A 21,977-nucleotide genomic window follows, 5' to 3' on the forward strand; every position below is an offset into this window, starting at 1 on the left:
GGTTGAACCCACAGTACTTTACCACTGAGCTACCTCCCTCACCCTTTTAATTTTTCTCAATTTTGGGACAGGGTCTCCTATGTTGCTGAAGCTGGCCTCAAACTTGCCATCCTCCTGCCTCAGCCTCCAGAGTATGTGGGATCACAGGTCTGTGCCACCACACCCGGCTGGGTGAGATTCTAGTGTGGCTTTTTTCCTGATAACATTGTATCAATGTTCAGTATTTTGAATGTGATAACTGAACTGTGGTTGTATAAGGGAATACGTGAGAGAATGCCCTTAGTCTTCAGAAATATATGCCCAAGTCCAAAGTGGGCCTAGGGGCTTGATCTCGGTACCTCATTCTCAAATGGTTCAGCAAAAACAAAACAGCAAAGGCCAGAGATGGAGCCAGCGCGGGGTCTGCTGGGTGAAGGGTGTGGACGATGCGTCTGGTGCAGCCCTTTGCCAGGCTTGGAACTGTTCCAAACTTCAAAAATTAAAGGTAAAAGTAACAGTAAGCAAGCAAGTACGCAATACAGTGCTTCCTCCTCCTTTAGGGAGGAAAAGCGATGCCAGCATTTCCCCTGGTGAACAACTGCAGAGCAAAGTACAGTGCTTCTCGGGGCTTTTCGAACAGTGCGCGCTGGACTTGTTTGAGGATTCACGACACACATTTAAAGAATGAAACAGAAGCTGCCTAGCATGAAAGAGGCCCTGGGTTCAATTCCCAGCACCAAACGAAAGGAAGGAAGAGAAAGCAGAGCCAGGTGTGGTGGTGCACGCCTGTAGTCCCAGCGGCTCGGGAGGCTGAGGCAGGAGGATCGAGAGTTCTAAGCCAGCCTCAGCAAAAGTGAGGCGCTAAGTAACTCAGTGAGACTCTGTCTCTAAATGAAATACAACATGGGGCTGGGGATGCGGCTCAGGGGTCGAGTGCCCTGAGTTCAATCCCGGGTACCAATAAAATAAAATAAAATAAAAGCAGAGCATTGCCGACTGCACAGTTCCGTTTTGTGAAGCTCCAGTCACCCGGTCACATATGGCACGTGCAGTTCTGTTCGCACACGCACACCTGCGTGCGCTAATCGTTCCTACGGTGGGCTGCAGTTCAAACAATTTTTTGAAAGTCACTATACAACAGTTGCAATCTGCTGGTTTGGGCATTATTAATGGCCAACACATCCATTCTCAAAAGCGTCCCAATTTGGATTATAATCATTCTTGCCTTAAGTTGCTCTAATTCCTTTTTATAGGACAAGTATGAACAATAACAAAAAAATACCACAGCTTTTTCTGGTTTGGTTTGGTTTTGGTCCCAGGGATTGAACTGAAGCGTGCTTCGCCACAGGGCCACATCCCTAGCCCTTTTTATTTTTTATCTAGAAACAGGGTCTCTGAGTTGCGAGGTGTCTTGCTAAGTTGCTGAGGCTGGCCTGGAACTTGCAATCCTCCTGCCTCAGCCTCCCTAGTCACTGGAATTACAAGTATGTGCCACTGCACCTGGCTCTGTATTTCTTTTAATAAAGACAATGGGGCTGGGGAGATAGCTCAGCTGGTAGAGTGCTTGCCTCGCAAGCACAAGGCCCTGAGTTCGATCCCCAGTACCGCAAAAAAAAAAAAAAAAAAGACAATGAACTATACATTATTTGCACGATTGAAAATTATTTTTGAAAAGTTTTCATTACTTCCTAATGCTACATTAAATAGCTTTGTTATCCACTCCACGGGGTTATGACAGACTAGATAAGGATATTTGACGTTTTTTATTTCTATTTCATGGGGAATAGTGCTTTTAGAATAAACTTCATTCCCAGTTTTATAAATGGAAAAACACCTTAATAGAGCATGTTAAGAAATACAAACCCATTGTGTTATCAACCTGTGGAATAAACACCAAGTATCATAAAGTAACTGGCTTTTTTTTTTTTTTTTTTTTTTTTGGTACTGGGGATTTAACCCGGGAACCCTTTGCCACCGAGTCACTGAGTCAAGAGGATGGTAAGTTCAAGGCCAGACTCAGCAACTTAGTAGGCCCTAGGCAGCTTAGCCAGACCCTGTCTCAAAATAAGATAAATAGGGCTGGAGGTGGGGCTCAGTGTAGGGCAGCCCTGGATTCAGTTCTCGGTACCCCTCACTCATTTCCAGGAAGGGACTGGTGGGTGGTTACGAAGCACTTCTGGACCGCTGGACCTGACCCATTTCCTGGACGCCTCCCTTCTAGGGCCAGACCTCAGTCAGCGGTGGGCATCTGACTGCACCTTCCTTCCCACGGGCTGCGAGGACAGCGAAACGTCTTCTGATGGCACCCGGGGAACTCCAGGAGGCACACCTGGGTTCCGCTCTACCTCGCAGGTGACAGTTCCGTCACTTGGTGACATGCTGTCCCAAGACAACAGCAAAGGCTGTCTTGAGAGCCAGGATGCCCTGGCTTTGTCAGAAGAGCCCCTCAAGTCACCGGGACACCTGTGGCTTCGCCCTGCAGGTGGGACCTCTCAGCCAGCTGAGAGGGAGACCAGCAACGCAGGGGTTCTGTGGTCGGCTGAGGGAGACCAGCAACAGCAGGGGTTCTGTGGTCGGCTGAGGGAGACCAGCAACAGCAGGGGTTCTGTGGTCGGCTGAGGGAGACCAGCAACGCAGGGGTTGGGGTCGTGGCACCTAAGCCACCACTGGAGCAGAGGGGTTGGGGCTTGTGATTTCTTCAGTTTTTCCTCCACTTCAATCTATCAGTTCTTATCCAGAATTGGAAACTAGGAAGCAGCAGGGATTTAAGGTGCAGACAGCACTGGGCTCCTATTTTGGGGGTCAAAGGGATGTTTCAGCTCATGGTTGTTCATGGACCCTGGAACCCAGAAACGAGGAACAGGTGTTGACTGCAGCCCCTCAGTGAGGCGAGGGTTCTACGACAGGGCGGCTTACCCAGGGCTGGGGCGCAGGATTCCCTCTGACCTGGGTGGGGCAGGCTGGTGGGAAGATCATTGGGCCAGGTGCAGGGTGACCAATTCAGGGACAGGAATAGTTTAAGAAACCATGTGGGGGTGCACACCCATATTCCTGGGCGGCGGAAGCAGGAGGATCACAAGTTCGAGGCCAGCACCTGCAGCTTATTTTGAGAACTCTTAAAATGTCAACGGTGCCGGAAGTGTAGGTGAAGGTAGCACACTGGCCTCGCACACGTGGGGCCCTGAGAAAGCAACAAACAATGGCCTGAGAAGGCTGGTTTGTCTCCGGCCTTCGCAACTTTCCGGTATAAACTCAGTTCACTGCACAGGGCCGGACTAGAGGTTGGTGACAAGGAAGGACCACGAGGCGGGTCTGAGTGTCAGGAGGTGAACGCTCACGTCAAGCTGGGCTCCGAAGCCACCTTCGGGAGGATGATGGTGATCCCTGGCGCTATCAGTGTTAACTCAAAACATCGCCTGCAGGCGGCCCCGCCGCCGCGCACTGGGAGGTGCAGAGGTCGCGCAGGAAACCAGATTCTCGCCTCTCAGCTGCCCCGGGTCCGGAAGCCAGGATGGTGCCAGACTCAGGGCCCCACCCAGTTCATATGCTCAGCACGCAGCTGTTTCCATATAATTTCAGACAGGAAAGTAGCCTTTACGCAAGTCTATCTTTATTTGTAAAAAATAATATACAACTAAAGCTAATTTGATTTTTTTAAATCAAAGTTCATTTAGTGATAATGTACATTTCATAATAAAATTGTAGTAAAATACTGACATTTGATAGTTTAAACAAAGTATCATTCATGTAAAAATCATGTTATCATGTAAAATTTAATTAGAAAATTCATAGTCCACAAAAGTACATATATTTTGTTGACAGCTTGAGACATTATCATAAACTTACTTAAGATACGCAACAAAATTCACAGTTAGGCTTGACATTTAGTACTATGACATTTTATACTGGATCCACTGATATTTGTGTTAATAAGGTGCACTTGAAATAATTGATTCAGACTACCTACCAATGAATTGATATTTTATTGTATAACCAATCTATTGGTTTTACAATGTTTAGTAATCAATTATTTCGCCAATAATTTAAATGACGGAGATTGAGTTGAAAACACCACTGACATGTATCCTTAACAGGAGAGCTAAAATAAAAAGCATTAGCAGCCTTGATTTCCACTTTCATGAACAGATACAAGATAAATCTGTATTTTACAATTAAAATTTGCACAAAAGTCAAGCCCTGAAGTATTTTTTCCCCAAGAGAAAAGTTCTAATGTTAAAACTTTGTTAAAAAAACAAAATAGAGAGAGAGAGAGAGAGAGGGAGAGAGAGAGAGAGAGAGAGGTAGTGTGTGACAGTGTTTTTACTCAGAACGTTGAACCCTTGCACCACTGTTGTCCTAAGTGAACGGAACCTTCTGGCATCATCGTCTTGCGCGAGTGGAGCGTCTAGACTCGGAATGCTAAAGCCGGGACACCAGTGCCGAGGGGTGGCACGTGAGGGGGGAGAGCGAATTCACCACGCACGCTGGGCCACACATGCTGTGCAGCCAGCCGACAGTTCCCGGGTGATGTGCCTAGTGGGGACACGAACGAAACACAGTGACACCTGGAGTCCAGTGGCCGCCACTTAATCGAGACTTCACTTCTTCATGTTTCACCGTCAACAGAGAAAACATCCTTCAAAACGGAGTCATCGGGTCTTCATTGTTGGAAGAGCACACGTGGTTACTAAGGTCCTGTGCGAGTGCCACACCAGCGTGATCAACGCGTAACGCAGGAGCCGCAGGGAGCGCGCGGTCTCCATGCTCTGCGCCTCTGCACACGACACAGTGGAACCAGCAAGGGATGAAAGCAGCAGCTTCTAACTTGTCCTAAGTGGATGCGTTGGAAAACAATAAATAGCCTCATAAAATAATAAACTCTACCTGTTGAGGTGAATACTACATATCTTCCATAAAGTGTACAGTGTTCCTAGAAATCCCAAAGGAAAAGCCAGTTGTTTTCTGTACAAAAAGTGCACGTCTGTCCTGTGTGTGAGGAGCCTTCCAGTCCAGTGATTCGGAGCAGGGAGCGCCCAGGACGGCGAAGCACACCGGCACAAAGGAGTGGCTTCCAGCGAGTCCTGGAGAGGGGACCAGAACCGACTAAGGGAGCGCCTCCCACGTGGCCAGTCGGTGGCCTTTCCTTCTAGAGCATCGGTCCTGCCTGAACAGACCTGGTCTGGAACCATGAAGCTGTGGGATGGGTGGACGCCACCGGGAGCAGCCGTCCCAGCGTCAGGACTGGGAACAGAGCTCTGGCGCCACACCACGCGGGAAGCAACTCCAAGAAATGGCCAACTGGTTTCTTGGAAATTGGGGGTAAAAATACATGCGAGAAAACAATTTGTTAAATTAACAACAGAGGAACAACACTGGGGAAAATAAATCAAAACACACTATTGGGACAGAAGAGCTGAGGTCCCCGGTGTACAAAGGAGGCAATCAGCCTTCTTCACGACAAATTTAAAAGACATGAAAGGAAAATCAACTGGGTTCTGCATAGCAGGTTAAATGTGCAACCACTTCAAAGAGAAATGACCCAGTCCCGCACACAGGCCTGGGAATGTGCTCCAACACCCAGTTCTCCACAGAAAACACGGCGACAGCACATAACTTCACAAGCAAGGCCCCTGTGTTTTAGACTTAGACTCACCTCTGAGCCACCGAGGTTTATGTTAGCAGTTACCGACCTTTTCAGCAACAGTCCCAGCCGGGTTCCTTTCCCGCGCCTGCCCGCACCACTGGCTCAGAGGTATGTGTAGGTATCTATGCTTCACCGCTAGCCAGTCACTGGTCCCACAGCTCTCCGCACACAGAAAGCACCCGCGCGGCAGCTTCACAGGGTTATGATCGTCCCGTCTTCTTCTAAGAGCTTCTGAACTGGAGCTCGAGTTTCAAACTCCGAGTCTGTGCCACCTGCTGCGGGTGCCAAGCTCAGGCCACGAGAAGGAATGAGGCCATTCTGCCCAGACTCAAAACTGAGTTCTATCTGCGTTAGGGATTCCAGGCTCTCGGCCTCGGGAACAGCCTTGGGGATCTGCTGCGGCACCCCGTTGTCTTCGATGACAACGTCGTCTTCATCGCTGTCTTCATCCTCTGGCTCAAAGCTTGGTTCCATCGGCTGTGGACAGCCAAGAAGGCTATTGTCGGTCGACTGGCCGGAGCTGCCAGAAGTCCGACTGTTCCTGACGACATTATTCCTCTGGTTGGCTGGCCTCACTGTGATGATGAGGTTGCGGCTGTTTGCGATCATCATGTCTGTTACTTGGTCGAGACTCTTTCCTGAGACTTCTATGCCGTTAACTTCTAAGACCTCATCATTGACGGCTAACAGTCCCGTGCTCTGAGCCAGACCTCCTGGGACGAGCCTGGATATGAAGATCCCGGGGACCTTCTCCAGCCCGTGGGGTGTGACCCGGACACTGGAGCCGTCCCGGATGTAGAACCCCAGGGGTTTCTCGGTGCCATATTTGTAAAGACGAACCCGACGGTGTGTTTCTGGGAGAATATCCACGTCTATGATGGAAGACACAGGCCGGAAGTCTTGGGGCATACTAATGACTATGTGTGGCTTTTTTCTATGGTTGTCAGGACGTAACACATTGGTTAAAACATTCTTCTTCTTTATTAGCGTGTCTGTACCGAAGGCACTATAGTCTGCTTCTTCTGTTTAAAAATAAAATAAAATGATCACAGAAATGCAGTAGAAATAATCATTCGCCTGCAGTTCGATCTGTACAGAAAAGACAACTCAAATGTACTTGGTACATAAACTAAATATTAGATTATTCTAGTCAGGACATCTCTAGTTCAATAAGATATGCCATGCTCCAAAAAAGCCACTAGGGGGCCCTCTCAACTACACGACACAAAATAACCAAATGCTGAAGCTAAATTTGATAAAGCTCACTATTAAACATTAAATGTGGCAAACAAAGTTCTAAGAGATCTTACATTTTTTTTTTTGAGATGGGGTCTCACTGTGTTGTCCAAGCTGGCCTCAAGCAATCTTCCTGCCTCCCGAATAGCTGGGCCCACAGGCAGATGCTGCTCCGCCTGGCTGCAAATTCAATCTTTACACATCATTTTAAACCAACTATCTTTAAATATATTTTTCCTTTATTTGTTTAAAAAACTTCCAATTTGCATGCTTATACCATTTAAGGACACAAGAGGGACCCTTGATCCCCAAAGTAAATCAAGAGAGCACAATTAAATAATAAGCGCTGGAGGGGACGTCCAGGAAGAGGATCGCTTCCGCACCGCCTGCGGGATTGTGAACAGCCACCACAGAGGCCTCTGTGGAGGCTCCTCGAAAGACGAGGCCTGGAAGCACCGTGTGGCCGGCTTGGGCCGCTCCTCAGAGCTCATCCTGAAGAACTAAGTCATGTGACTGGGGCATGGCGCACACCCATGCTGACAGCAGCAGGGCTCACAAGAGCCCAGCGAGGGAGCAGCCCGTGTCCTCGGCGGACGGGTGGAGAAGGAAGCGTGGAACCTGTGCAGCCGTGAAGAGGAATGAAGTCACGTCATCTGCAGGAAAGTGGGTGGGACTCGAGACCATTACGTTAAGCTAAATGAGCCAACTCGGAAGGTCAAGGGTCGTGCGTCATCCCTCCTGTGTGGAAGCTAGAGAGGAAAAAGGAAAAGACAGGTGGTGGCGGGGAGAGGGGTAAAAGTCTCAGAAACTGAAGGGAGAGCAACAGAGGAAAGGGACCGGGAAGGAGGAGGGAAGGGAAAGGGGACACGCTGGGGAATAACTGGGGCCCAGTTATGCGGTTATGTCCTGTGCGTGTGCACACTGTGACAACAAATCCCAGCACTGTGTACGACTATAATGCAACGAAACATGGGAAAAAGCAAAATCAAATGTGTGATTAGCAACAGGGCAGATCTGTAATTAAATGAAGCTGGCCGTAGAGGGACTCCAAGCAGCAAATGCCTGTCCCCTCGGTCTCCTAAAGGGCTCTTAAGGTTTCATTTTCCCAAAGAGGCAGAGGTAGAGACAGGTGGGTGGCCCACACCCGTACTCCCAGCAGCTCAGGAGGCTGAGGCAGGAGGATGGAAAGTGCAAAGTCAGCCTCAGCAACTCAGCAAAAACAGAACAAAACAAAACAAAACAAAACAGGACATGGCTCAGGAGTGAAGCACCCTGGATTCAATCCCCAGGTCAAAAAAAAGGAGAAAAGGAGAGGTGAAAGTTCCCTGATCACCCAGGAAGAACTAGTTCGAAGTCCTGGTCTCCAGGAAGCTACAGGCATTGCCCTCACCCCCCAGTGGTGAGTGATCACCACCTTCACAAAATAAGTTATGGAGAAAGAACTGGAACCAGTAGACCAGCTTGCCCAGGTTCACAGATGGCCATGGTCATGTGCTGGGCACGGGGCTGGGGACACGAGTGTTCTTTTCCGACGCTGCATGAAGGCTTTCTGTGTAAGAGGAGGTCCCTTATTTGTGGCACTCCTCCTGCCTCGGGACTCTCATTCTAGTTTATAAAGTATTTACGCTGTGTTCTTACAAAAACTGAAAGTTACTTACAATTTTGTGTTGAAACAAATCCACTGATACACAAGGCTTCTTGGCAAAATTTGACCAAAAATCTATTAACCTTTATCTTCTACTGATTGTGTTTTCTCAAACACACACACAATTTTAAATTTTAAAACAACCAATAATGAAAGCCTACACAACATTTGTAAGGGAAATTCCAGAACGCACAAACTAAGAATAAAGCCAAGTTGCCCACAAACCCGCTCATGGGAAACCTGACCAAAAACCTCCAAATCTGCATAATTTGGCATCACATCCAGACTCCATTTGAATGCTCTCTGCTAAATTCTCAAAAGCAATATGCTCCAGTACAAAGGCACCTTTGTTCTCCCATCTAGCTAATCAGTTTCCAGCCACTGGGAAAGAAATATTTTGGCAGAGAGCCAGGGTGCAGGGTGTTGGTGTAAAGTGTAAAGGTGAACGTCCACAGGAGCCAGCGACTGCCTACTAGTGCCACAGGAGCACTCGCCTAGATGGAGGCCGGAATCTGCGCCTGGTACCAAGCCGGACTCGCACAACAGGCCCCACACAGGCCCATAAAGCAGAGCCCACGATCTCAGCCTCCCGTCACCTACCAGGAACCAGGACCCACTAGGAGGCCTGAGCTGCCAGGCGGATGTGGCCATCCTTACTCAGGGCAGTCCCCGAGCTGACCTACAGGGGTGCACGGCGGGGCTCCCTCACTCTCCCTCCTCAGCATCAGTTCTGCAAAGCCTGGTCATCTCACTCTGGAGTTCACAGAGGGTCCTACGCCCGCAGTAAGTAAGGGTCCAGTATAAGCAGCAGGCACAGAAACAAGAAATAAAGTGAACAAAAAGCAAGTCTGAAAAAAAGAAAAGCCCTGTATAAACTCCATCAGCATCTCCACGGGGCAGAACAAACCAGCCCAAGCTCAGTAACCACTCATGGCAAAGGGATCACGAAAGCTCAGGCGGGTGCCGGCTGCAAGTTCAGAGGAAGACAGGAAAGAATAAAGCAACTGTTTACAATGTTCGAATCCAGGGGTCTGACAGTCTGTTCTGTCAAGAGTCAGACAGTACCTGCCTTAGGTACCGCAAGGCACGCGGTCTCTTGCAAAAGCAGCCCGGACATGTTCGAAGGAAATTTCATGTACAAATACAGCCCGCAGTCCTTAGTTTGCCCACTGCTCTAACACAAAATGGTTAAACAAATACATCTGGCAACTTTAAAAGGATTAAACAACACTTTAAGCAATATTCAAAATTTGCAGATCCCTTCATTTCTCAGTATAGAAAAAATCAATCGCCAAATATTTATAAACACCTTCGTACCAGGCATTGTGCTCTGTGGGGCAGATTCAGGGCACAAAACAGACTCGGCACCTGTTTCCATGTGCATACTGTATACAGTTAGAGAAGATGGTAACTAACAAATGTCAAGTAACTACAGCATTACAAAGGTACAGCCAGGAACATGCCCGCATCCCGGCACTCAGGAGACTGGGCCACTCTCGGCAACTTAGCGAGAGAGAACCTGTCTCAAAATGTGTTTTTTAAAAAAGTGGGGTCGGGGGCTGGGGATGTGGTTCAGTGGATAGCACCCTTGGGCTCGATCCCCAGAAGTGCGTGCGCACGCGCATACACACACAGGTGCCGAGGGTTGCGATGTGCAGGTGCCTAGCCTGGCTTGGGGCAGCGAGACGAGACTTCTTTGGGGAAGTAAGGTTTTTGCTGAGACTAAGTGTCCAGGAGCTAATCAGGTAGAAGGAAAGAACATTCCAGACACGGGATACAACAAATCAAGAACCAGGGCAGGGCAGATGATGTCCAATACAGGTAGGGGGAGCAGAAAGAGGGAGGAGCCCAACCCAGTCAGAGGGTGGGGGTCCACTCACAGGCAGGCCTCCTGGAAAGTGTTGAAGGTGATGGCGTTTGCCTCGGGCCCAGGGAAGAAGCCAAGGATGTCAAGGGGGAGTGATAGTAATCTCATCTGGGTTTTCTACAAGACTCACTGTGGCTGCAAGCTGGAGAATGACTCGAGGGGAGGAGGAGGCTACTGCAGTCATTTAGGACGGCGCCAGGCTGGAGCAGAGGCGGTGAAGACGGGGACAAGCGTGTGAGGCACAATTAGAACACAGTTTTAATAGGCACAGTGACTGACTGAAAAACAGGTATGTGTTTAAGGTGACACCCAGGTTCTGCCATGAGAAACTGGTGTCACACGCTGAGACGTGACTCTACAATCACTTTTTATTTCTGGGGCCATACGTTTTGTTAAACTATATTTTGTAATTAACCATTAAAATGTATATCCCTACTCAGGGATGGTGGCAAATGTCTGTGATCTCAGTTCCCCAAGAGGCTGAGGCAGGAGGATCGTAAGTTCAAGGCCAGTCTGGGCAACTTAGTGAGATCTTGTCTCAAAAAAAAAAAAAAAAAAAATGGCTGGGGGATGCAGCTCATTAAGCCCCTGGGTTCAATTCCCAGTTCCATTAATAAATAAAATTCATACCTCTTGGGTCCTTTTAAAATTAAACCCTGATCCATTAAAAAGTAACCATAGGGCTGGGGCTGGGGCTCAGTGTGAGGCGCTGGGTTTGATTTTCAGAACTACATATAAATAAATGAATAAAATAAAGGTCTATCAAAATTAAAAAATTTTTTTTAAAAAGTAACCATAGACTACATCTACAAAATAATGACCAGTGTAAGGTCAAGGTCTAAGATGATTTCATGGCCCAGATACAGGTGTCCAGGCCACAAAGGGCACATCCTTGTGATGGCATATCCTAAGTAGGACCAAGTTAAAAGTAAGGATCTTCTGGCATTTCTAACAAACCCATCCTAATAGTCCACGATGGAAACATCCTTGTTCGATATGTAAAACGGACAGTGATATGGCAAGGAGTTTGGGTGCAGGTATTCTGCTTAGGTCTGGCAGGGATTGGGGGAGTCTGTGCGCTAACAAGTTACTGGATCCCGGACTTGGCTGATCATGACTGGGAAACTCTGAAAAAATACATTTCCTGGCTGTGTCCCAAACCTACAGCAATGACCTGTGGGTTTTTTTTTTTTTTTTTTTTTTAACCTGGGTATTTTTGAAAGAATATTTTTCTAAAACAGTTTTGTGCATAGTTGTAACATAAAACATGAGAGAAAACTATTTTGTACCTTCTCTTCTCCCTCTCCCAAATAAATCAGGATGAACTCTAATGCTCCAACAGGGGAGATACTGGAGAGCTGAAAACCCTCTTTGTGAAATAACTTTTAAGATATCAGGTTTTTTTGTTTTATTTTGCTTCCATGATAACAGACCATGAAATGGAGTAGGGGGTTTTTCTTCAAATAAATTGTTATAAAACATAAAACTTCAAGATATACAACAACGCTATCTTCAAGTTTGGTCTAAAAGTGGTTTTTACGTCCAGTTGTGAGCTTTCACTTCAAAGAAACATTTTAAGTACAGTATCAGATTTTAAAAGATGACATGGTTTAAAATTTTTAAAAATCACATTTTAAAACAAACCTCCCTTGGTACCACATCAAGTGCACCTGCTGCCCTACTGATCCTCAACTGGAGCATCAACAGCTAGGAAACAGAATGTGCTGTGATCAAGCAGTAGAATGTAACTGTACTTATGTCACCTTTTCTTAGTCTCCTGAAATCACTGTTCATTAAGGTTTTTATAAAATCAGCTTTCTACTTAACCATCTGTCAGCTTTGTTTATGAGAGAAGAGCGTGGACATGAATCACTGCATGGTGCAAGTGTCACCCATGCAGACGCTGGGACATGGGGTAAACAAGATGGAAAATGAAGGAACCACCGTGCTCAAGTAGGCGCTTCCGGTCTTCAGAGGAAGGTGGGAGGGTGGTCAGAGACCCCACGGAGGTGGCCGAGTGCGGCACAGGCAGCCAGGGAGGAGCTGGAGCAGTCCTGGCAGAGGAAGGACGAGCACGGGGCCAGTGACCACTGCAGCAGGTTGTGCCCAGGGCGCGGAGTGGAGGAGTCCAGACGGCACTTCACTCCGTGGCAATCTGATGACATCACTGGTTGGCTAGCGCGGGGGGCGGGGACGGCTGAGGACTGAACCCAGGGGGCTCAACCACTGAGCCACATCCCCAGACCTTTTTATTTTTGAGACAGGACCTCACTAAGTTGAGGAGGCTGGGCTGGAACTTACAATCCTCCTGTCTCGGCCTCCCACATTGCTAACATTACAGGTGCACACCACCACACCTGGCTGCCATCAGTGTTTAAAGAGGAATGAATGAACCAACCTACTTTCATGTTTTGCTGAAGTCATATTTGCATTATATTTACATTTTAAATTTTTTGATACTGGGGATTGAACCCACAGGAGCTTTACCAGTGAACTACATCCTTAGCTCCCCCACCCGGCTTTTTAAAACATTTTTATTTTAGGACAGGGCCTCCGTAAGTTGCTGAGGCAGGCCTCATACCTGTGATCCTCCTGCCTCAGCCTCCGAGTCACTACGTTTATATTCTTAAAAACTGAAAATCTCAGGGTTGGGGATGTGGCTCAGTAGAGCACTGGCTTAGCATGTGTCAGGTCCTAGGTTCCATCTCCATTACCCCACACACACACACACACAAAAGAAAACCCCAACAAAACAAAACCTTCCTGTTGCATGGGCTGCCTATTTCCCCTTCGCCCACTCTTTTGCAGTACCAGGGACAGAACCCAAGGGTGCTCTACTACTACACTATATCCCCAGGCCTCATTATTTTTAATTTTGGGCCAGGGTCTTGTAAGTTGCCCAGGCTGGCCTAGAACTTGTGATCCCCCTGCCTCAGGTTCCAGAGTTGCTGTGATTGGTGTGCACAGCCACACGTGGCCTGAACTGCCTATCTCTAAATCAAGTGATAGTGGACCTTCCACCTCTACCACCCAGAAACACTCGCTGACAGATAAACATGCTTCTAAACTGTGATGGCTACAACAAAAATAAAAATATCCCTAGGTTTTGAGAAGACCATACCAAGCAATAAGTACAAATGTTAAAAGGAAATAGCAGAAGAGAACTTTTTTTTTTGGTACCATGAGTTGAACCCAGAGGCACTCAACCACTGAGTCACATCCCCAGGCCTATTTTATATTTTTATTCAGAGATAGGGCCTTGCTAAGTTGCTGAGGCTGACGGTGAATTTGAGATCCTCCAGCCTCAGCCTCCTGAGTGGATGGGATTACAGGTCACCACACCCGGCAAGATAACTTTTAAAAAGATGTTAGGAGTCAGGCACAGTGGCGCTTGCCTGTAATCCCAGTGGCTAGGGAGACTGAGGCAGGAGGATTACCAGTTCAAAGCCAGCCTCAGAAATCTAGTGAGGCCCTAAGCAACTCAGTGAGACCCTGTCTCTAAATAAAAATACAAATAGGGCCAGGGATGTGGCTCAGTGGTTGAAAGCCCCTGAGTTCACTCCCCAGTACCAAAAAAAAAAAAAAAAAAAAAAAAAGTATAAAAGATATTAGGACTCCTCCGGCATGAAAGTGTTAAATTCCAGTAGTAAAACGTGATATATATAAAACCTGACTCCGATAATCTTTCTCTAACAAAGGAAATGATCCAAAAATATTTTGCTTAATAGTTGTAGTTTAAAAACTCATTCTACATTTGAATAAGCAGTCACTAAATTTTTAATGAAAATTTTAACTGTTAATAAGAGATCATTATTCAATCAAAATCACCTAAATTAATCTGCCTAAAACAACTAGGTCCTTCAAGTGCTTTGTCCTCGTCTTCCCTGGACGCCCGCTGTCGTCCTCCTGCATTCTGGGTATCGCTTTCCAAGGTTCTGCCCACCGTCTTCACTCAGGCCTGAAGTCTACGCCCCCAGGCCAGCTGCCGGTTTCTGCAGACCTCTAGCCTGCAGTCTCCAGATCTTCATCCTCAGCTCCGGTCTCCTGTTCCACACGGTCGACTCGCCAGTCTGATGAATTATTTGTCCTCGGACCAAACTCATCGTTTTCTTCCCTGCATTGATCTCTCCTTCAAACTCTGCTGCCTTTCAACAGCACTCAGCCAGCCAGGAAGCTGCACTGCGCCGTGCGGGCCCTGACTCAGCTGCTTCTCTGTCCAGGGCTTTGCACACCTCTCCCCTCCTGGGCAGCTCCTCGGCGGGTCTCCCTTCTCCAACACCTGCTCCTGGCTCTCTGCTCAGACTGCTACCCACCCAGCTCATCCTGAGCAGCAGGAACCCTCTCCCTCAAGTCGGGTTCTGGTCACACCACACCCCTGCTAAACAGCTCTGATATTCACCTCAGGAGACTTAGGAGGAACTGTACTTGGGTGTGAGAAAGTATTTTGTAAATAAGTCAAGTGACACAGACAGAAGTTACCCTTGGAGGTTTATTTTGTGGATGGACTTCAGTTTCTCCAAACCCAGAAAGGCAAAGACACATGATAGTGGAATTTCAAAGCCCTGGAGTGGTCCAACGCTTATCAACTGGCTGGAAACAGCATCATCTTCAAGGGTAATCACTGCCCTCTTCCTCAAACCACTTTCTGGGTTGGTTTAACCGTGTTCTAAAGCTCGATTATCCCCACACGGGGCTCCATGCTCTCATGCTGGCTTCTAAACCTCAAACTTCTTACTAAAGAGAAAATAATAAATGGCACACACCATATCCTACCATGGCCAGTGCGGATGCGCGCACATCGCCGATACCCACAGGTAGGAGGCTAACGTCTAGAAAGTTTCAGGACTCAAGATACATTTGAAAACGCTTGCCAGACAGTCATAGTAAATGTTCATGACTTCCTCCTCATTTTCCAGATAGTTAGCTAGTTTTATACTATTTCTGTGAAAAGCATCCTAAAAAGGAAAAGAAAGAAGACGTGAACTAGGAGCCTACCGTAAGCCAGGGCATGCCTTGCACTCACTTCATCTGCACGGTTACCCAACAAGAGCCACTCAGCGAGTGTGGCGGCACATGCCCGTGATCCAGCAACTTGGGGGGCTAAGGCAGGAAGACCACAAGGGTGAGGCCAGCCTGGGCAACTTAGGCCCTGCTTCAAAACAAAATTTTAAAAAGGGCTGGGATGTAATCCATGGTAGAGTGCCATGGTTCAATACCTGGTATCAAAAAAAAGATTTAAATAGAATTTTTATTCACTAAGTTCGTAGCAGTCTGTGTATCCTATCCAGTGGGGGAAATACACTGCTTATATTTCTAGAACAATTTTTCTCAACAGTGACTCTTACCTTTCTTTTGTATAAATATCCTAAGCAGTGGATTGGCTGTTGAAACGGCTTTGTGGTAGTTGTCATCGTTATTTATAGGCAGCAAGTCCCCGTGGATGTCAGCGTAGCCCACCAGCACGTCCACGTTGGGGATCTTGTGAACGTGCTGCAGCAGGCCATAGAACTCCTCGAATCTTCCAGGTTTTGACCTTTCCAGGGAGAACCGACGAAACTCCGCTCCAAACTACAAGCACAACATAACGAGTGATCTTAGAAAACGAGAGGAACACAAGGCCCCGATTTGAAAACGCATGGCACAGAAACACAAGCACAGTAGTGTTCCCCTTAATAAAGAGGATGGTCCCTCGTCAGGAGCTCATTATCAGATTCCAAGAGCAGAAGAGTGGCACAAGGACATGCTCCTCGCTCGTCTCTGAGGGCACTCCTTCCAAGAGAGGCAGGCCAGCCCGCTCCCAGGGTGCCGGCCTCACTGGGGCTGCCCGCAGTGACTCAGCTAAACCCTGCATGGAGTCCAGACTGATGGCAATACTCTTCTCGCTGGGGTCGTGGAGAACCAAAGACTGCCCAAGTCTTTATTCTGACCACTAGTAAAAAGCATCCAAGTGTCTTTTCCTGTAACAGGAACTACAATCTCATGGGATGTGCCAAGAATCAATCACAAAATATACAAAAGGGACCTTGAGCTTTTTGACATGAAGGTATGATAAAAGTGGAGGTGCATCATGGGAGAAACAGGTGGAGGGCTGGGATGCAGCGCGGGGGTACTACGCTTGCCCTGCACGTGTGAGGCCCTGGGTTTGAGCCCCACACTGCCCCTAAAATGCAAAGTCTAGAGATAAGGACTTTCCCTGAGTTAACGTAGAAAGGTGTATTAATACATCCAACACCCATCCTACCACTCCCCAATTAACGCAAGTGTGTTTACGTGCTTGGCACAGTGCTGGACCCCAGAGACCAGAAGGCTTGGGCCCGCCTCAGAAGCTCCCTAATTAGTGGGCAAAGGGAATAATTAGTGCAGGAAGACACCGAGGGATCACAGATAAGGAGGAAGACACCTCCGCTGTCGGGTCTTTTATCTTCATGTTGTGAAGTTCAAGTCTGCCTCCCCACACCTCTGCTCTCCCAAGGCCAATTCACTGAAGGGGTTCTTAGCAAGACCGTGGACTCGCTCCAGCCAGCCCTTCGAGAATGGAACTTGTAACTTAATGTGGGGCCAGCAGGGTATTTCCTCGAGTAGGAAAACCTAAGAAAGGTTAATGAGCCTTCCTCAAAAAGTGTCCCAGTCGCTTAAGTTTGGGAAACGCTACCTAACTGAATGGCCCTCTTACCCACCCAATGAAGGCTCAGAGAGACGGCAGGGGTGGGACTCAGGGCAGAGCAGGGCCTAGCATTCTCCAGGCTCTGGGTTCCGTGCCCAGCACCTCATCCAAAAGACAACAACACACACTTCAGCTAAGGCTCGGTGGTAGAGCACGTGCTGAGCATGCTTAGGACCCTGGACTCAATTCCCAGCACCACACAATTTTTAAATCCATGTTTGCCAAATATGTTTGACAACTAGTTTTTCAATACCTATTATTACCAGGAAATACTGACATACCTCTGGGACAACCGTAAGCACCACACGGAGAAAGTCCCTATCGTAACAATGTGAACGGTTTACAAATATGTCAGCCCATTTCCCCAGGGCCCAGAAGGTATCTGGATCCACAGTTTCTGCTCTATCTAGAAGGTCCATCTGCCTTGCTTACAGCCATACTCCTCACTGGTTTTTAACAAAATCACATTACTGTCTCTTACCTCTAATCATTAAGTTTCCAAAATACATTCCTAAATATAAACACTAACATTTGTCAGGAAAATAAGGTGACTCACACCTAAAGCTTTCACAAAGTTTAGTCACACCTTCATGTTTCAAAGTCAATAAAGTGAGGGAACACCCTTCCTATCAGTCAGCTATCAATCCGTGGTTTCTTTTGGTATCACCGCAGTCTGGGGCCTCCCTGAGGTAGGAATGGGACTGACACCTCAGAAGCCAACACTTGGTGCTGCTTGGCCTTTGCTGAAGTCTCTGAATGAAACTCTTTGCTCGCCACTCTTTCTCTGGCGTCACTATTGTGACAAAAACAACATGAACATGTATGGTTTCACAGTAGATGGTCCTTTACAAACGCTGGCAGAAAGGGGGAAAAGGAACGAATGTACTTCTTGCCACAAAACAAAAGAACAGAGAGAACTTTTTACTACATGAGGAAAAACACTACAATAGAAATGAAATCAAGACCAAATCAACAATTCTTCACTATGTTAACCAGTACGACCTTTTTTGGCCTGTTCATCTAGAATGTGTTCGGAATCTCTTCTTCCAGAATCTGCTGGTGCATTCTAGAAATGCAAACCTGATTTCACTTTTTATTTCTATTTTTTAAAAATATATTTATATTTTAGTTGTAGTTGGACATAATGCCTTCATTTGTTTATTTTTATGTGGTGGTGAGAATTGAACCCAGTGCCTCACACACGCTAGGCAGGTGTTCTACAGCTGAGCCACAGCCCCAACCCCATCAAACCTAATTTTAATATTCTATTTGTTCATGAATAATTAGGAAATGTTATGGCTCAGAGACTCTTCTAAGGTTATTTATTTGGTGGCGCTAAGGATCAAAGCCAGGGTCTTGTGCATGTCAAGTGAGTGCTCTACCACTGACCAATATCCCCAGCCCTGCTCCAAGGTGATTAAAGGACATCACCATGATTATTAAGAACTTTCCCAACTCTACAGGAACAATTAGGAAGATAAATCACTTACTAAAGAAGTCACATGGTAGCCTGTATCACAAATTTAACTAGAGGTATATTTACATTCCCCATTATTTTTATTATCTGTACTTTTTCCCCTTTCCCTGAACAAGATAACAAAGTTGACACTATTGTTTTCTATGCAAAACAAAAAGAGATCCTAAAATGTAGATCTGCATTTTACCTAGGTTACCTACAACCTCTTCAAGATCAGTTTTGTAAAAAGGTGTGGTATCACCAAAGTAGCATAAGAGGAAATATTTTCAAAAGTCTGGGTTGGGGTTGATCTAGCTCAGGGTACAGCGTTTGCCCAGCACACACAAGGCTGGGGATTTCATACTTAACGCTGAAAAAAGGAAATCTGCACAAATATTTTTCAAGTGATGAAGGTGACAAATGTTTCTCCAATCCATTAAAAATACATGGATCAACAATATACATTTAAGCCAGGCACAGTGGTATGCCTGTAATCCCAACAACTTGGAAGGCTGAGGCAGGAGGATCCCAAGTTCCAGGCCAGCCTCAGCAACTTAGCAAGGTCCTAAGCAACTCAGAGAAACCTGTCACTAAATAAAATATCAAAAGAGCTGGGGATGTGGCTCAGTGGTAGAATGCTCCTGGGCTCAATTCTCAGTTACACCCCCGCCCCCAACACACAAATTTAAAACACAGGGTATAAAAAAAAAAGACATAAGGTATCAGTCTCTATATTGTGTCTGTTTATCAACGGTCAAAATAGTGGGCCCACATTTCAGGTTGCTTTGGTTCTGTTTGAGACACAAGAGCCTGACGCAGTAGTGCACGCCTGTAATCCATCTACTTGGGAGGCTGAGGAAGGAGGATCATAAGTTGGGGGCCAGCCACTGCAACTCAGAGACACCCTACTTCAAAATAGAAAAATAAAAAGGGCTGGGAATGTAGCGCAGTAGTAAAGTGCTCCGGCTTCAATCCCCAGTACCCAAAAAAAAAAAAAAAAAAAAGAAAAGACCTGGTTCACCATAAGTGCAGTGCGGCAGGTGGAATTTATACTATGTAGTTTAAGTATGTGAAAGTTCCACAAACCATCAGGCAGGAGAGGAAGGCAAACCGCCCGAAGCTCGCCCCTAGTGCTCGAGGTTTCCTTCCACTGAGATAAATCCTATCTGAGTGTACTTATCGGTGCACCTAGAATCCTTACTCATTCCTTCCTATGATAAAAATTAAAGACTCTCTACCAAGATTAGGACCATAAACTGCATTTTAGGATTATGCAATATCACAAGCGTTTTTCCTTCCTTCTCTCAACTCTCACAAACCCAAACTAGATTTATAACAAATGGCTCAAGAAGGTTCACCCGCTGGGCAAGGAATCATGACCCCCAAGACGCTGCTGGAGGACAAGCTCTATGCATTAAGTCACCTTAACCCCTCTGTTCAAGCAAATCAACCTTAATTTGCTGTGTGTGTCCCAAGGAGGCCACTGGAAAGAGTGGATTCTTTAAACTGTTATAATTAAGCTTCTATTTTTAGTAAACAGAACCATTTCTCAAACTAGAGCCTGATAAACACGTTCTTATATCACAAATAACATTTAAAACACAAATGTAGATTTTCTTGATGTGATTCAGTTACAGAAACTTACAGAACTTGGCTTATAAAACTTAGACACCACCAGCATTCTGCCCACAGGTGCCTGGAAGCTCTTACTCCTCAATCCACTCTTTGAGCAGGGCACACGCCTGTCACCTCGGATACCCAGGGAGGTCGAAGCAGGAGGACCACAAGTTTTAGGCCAGCTTTGGCAATTTAGCAAGACCACTCTCAAAAAATAAAAAGAGGTGGGGTGAAGCACCCCTGGGCTCAATCCCCAGAAGCACAAAGTAGATAAATGAATGAATAAGTACACTCCCTGGTTCTGCACTGTCCCTACAGTCTTACCATCAGCGATGCTTCATTAGTTTTGAAGTCGATATCATTTTACGTCTTTTCTTTTACATGGTCTGCCCTTCTCAATTTTTTTCCAGTACCAGAGCTCGAACCCAGTGGTTCTCTACCATTGCACTACAACCCCAGCCTTTTTTATTTTGAGACAGGGTCTCACTAAATTGCTGTGGCTGGGCTCCAACTCCTCAGTTGCTGGGATTACAGGCATGTGCCCCCAGGCCAGCTGGTAAACACTCTCAGTGTGCTCCGATTTGTGTTCAATAGTGTCTAAAAGTTATTTGGTAAAAAAAAGCTTTAAGTGAAAGGCTTTGTCATAAAGCAGAGCCTGGGCAAGTCAAACCTTTCTGATCCCATCTTCTCAACCGGTACTTCTCAGAGAACAGACCAGATGATGGAGGCTTCTTTTGGCTCTTCAACTCATGAAAAGCTTGCTGAAAATGTCCCGTGTCTGCGGATCACCTTCAAATTCCAGCTGAAAACCCCCTTTGGAAAGCATTCCCTAACTAATCCCCATGGACTACTCTGCTCACCGAGCCTTGAGATTCAGGAATTCGGTGGATGCCAAAGTAATCATCAGTCGACTGGCATACCGGTGGTCAAGGGTGAAGGCACTTGACGTGAAAAGGTGGCAAGGTGGCATGAAAAGAGCAGCGACTCAAACTGCAAAGCGCCACTCCAGGCCAGGGACAGTGCTGTTTCGAAGATGAAGTGCATGGGGCCGGGAAGAGCCCCGGAGGAGGCGAGCTGACCCAGAGGGCTGTGTGGTCCGCCGGTCTCCTCTGGCCACTCGATGCGCCCCGAGCCACGGGAGGGGTGACATTAGGTGACAACTGGGTCTCCCCCCGAGCCTGTACCCACGCCCAGCTGGCAGAGTCCCGTACCTCCCGTGCCGCCTCGCCTCCCGGCGCCCCGGCCTCGGGCTCGCCCCGGCGCCGGCCCCGGGCGCGAGGACCCGGCTTAGGAAGAAGCAGGCGCTCCCGGGTCGCAGCTCCCACGCCCGCGTCCCGCCCCGCGCCGCCTCCCCGCCCGGCCCCGCGCACCTTGCTCTTCACCTCCATGGTGCCCAGGCAGCCGCTGCCCGCCCCGTGCCGGTGGCCGCGGTTCATGCTGAGGCGCGGCCCGCGGCGGCCTCCTCGGGCCGGCCGCCACTCCGGAGCGCGGGCGGCGAGAGCGCGGCCGCGGCCGGGCGCCCGGTCACAGGCACCTGCAGAGGGGGCGGCCGCGGCTGGGGCGGGCCGCGCTCGGCTCGGCTCGGCTCGCTGGCTGCTCACGCGGCGGGACCGAGGGTCGGACTGGCGGCGCGGCGGGCGGGGACGCGGCTCCCTCCCTCCGGGCCTCGGGGGCGGCGGCAGCCGCGGCGGGGGAGGAGAGGGCGGAGCAGAGGCCACTGGCGCCCCGGCCTCACTCTCGGCCTCCTCCTCGGCGAGCCCGCGCGCGCGCCCCCGAGCAGGCCAAAGCCGCGGCGCGGGCGCGCGCTCACCTGCCGCCTCCGAGCAGCCTCGGCCGCTCGGGCTCCGCCCACACCCAATAGGAAGCGCG

General features: G+C 48.0%; 1 protein-coding gene across 1 annotated transcript; it reads right to left on the reverse strand.

Annotated features, from left to right (window-relative positions):
- Nucleotides 1-3,574: 3,574 nt before the first annotated feature.
- On the reverse strand, nt 3,575-21,917 carry Pard6b (par-6 family cell polarity regulator beta). The gene is made up of 3 exons (XM_047540899.1): nt 21,479-21,917; nt 15,717-15,939; nt 3,575-6,645 (listed from the first exon to the last, which is right to left on the reverse strand). Exons 1-3 carry the CDS (start codon nt 21,542-21,544, stop codon nt 5,816-5,818), a joined length of 1,119 nt encoding a protein of 372 aa, XP_047396855.1. The 5' UTR covers nt 21,545-21,917; the 3' UTR covers nt 3,575-5,815.
- Between the last annotated feature and the right edge of the window lie 60 nt (nt 21,918-21,977).

Source organism: Sciurus carolinensis, chromosome 2 (assembly GCF_902686445.1).
Source record: "Sciurus carolinensis chromosome 2, mSciCar1.2, whole genome shotgun sequence".
Classification (NCBI taxonomy): Eukaryota; Metazoa; Chordata; class Mammalia; order Rodentia; family Sciuridae; genus Sciurus; species Sciurus carolinensis.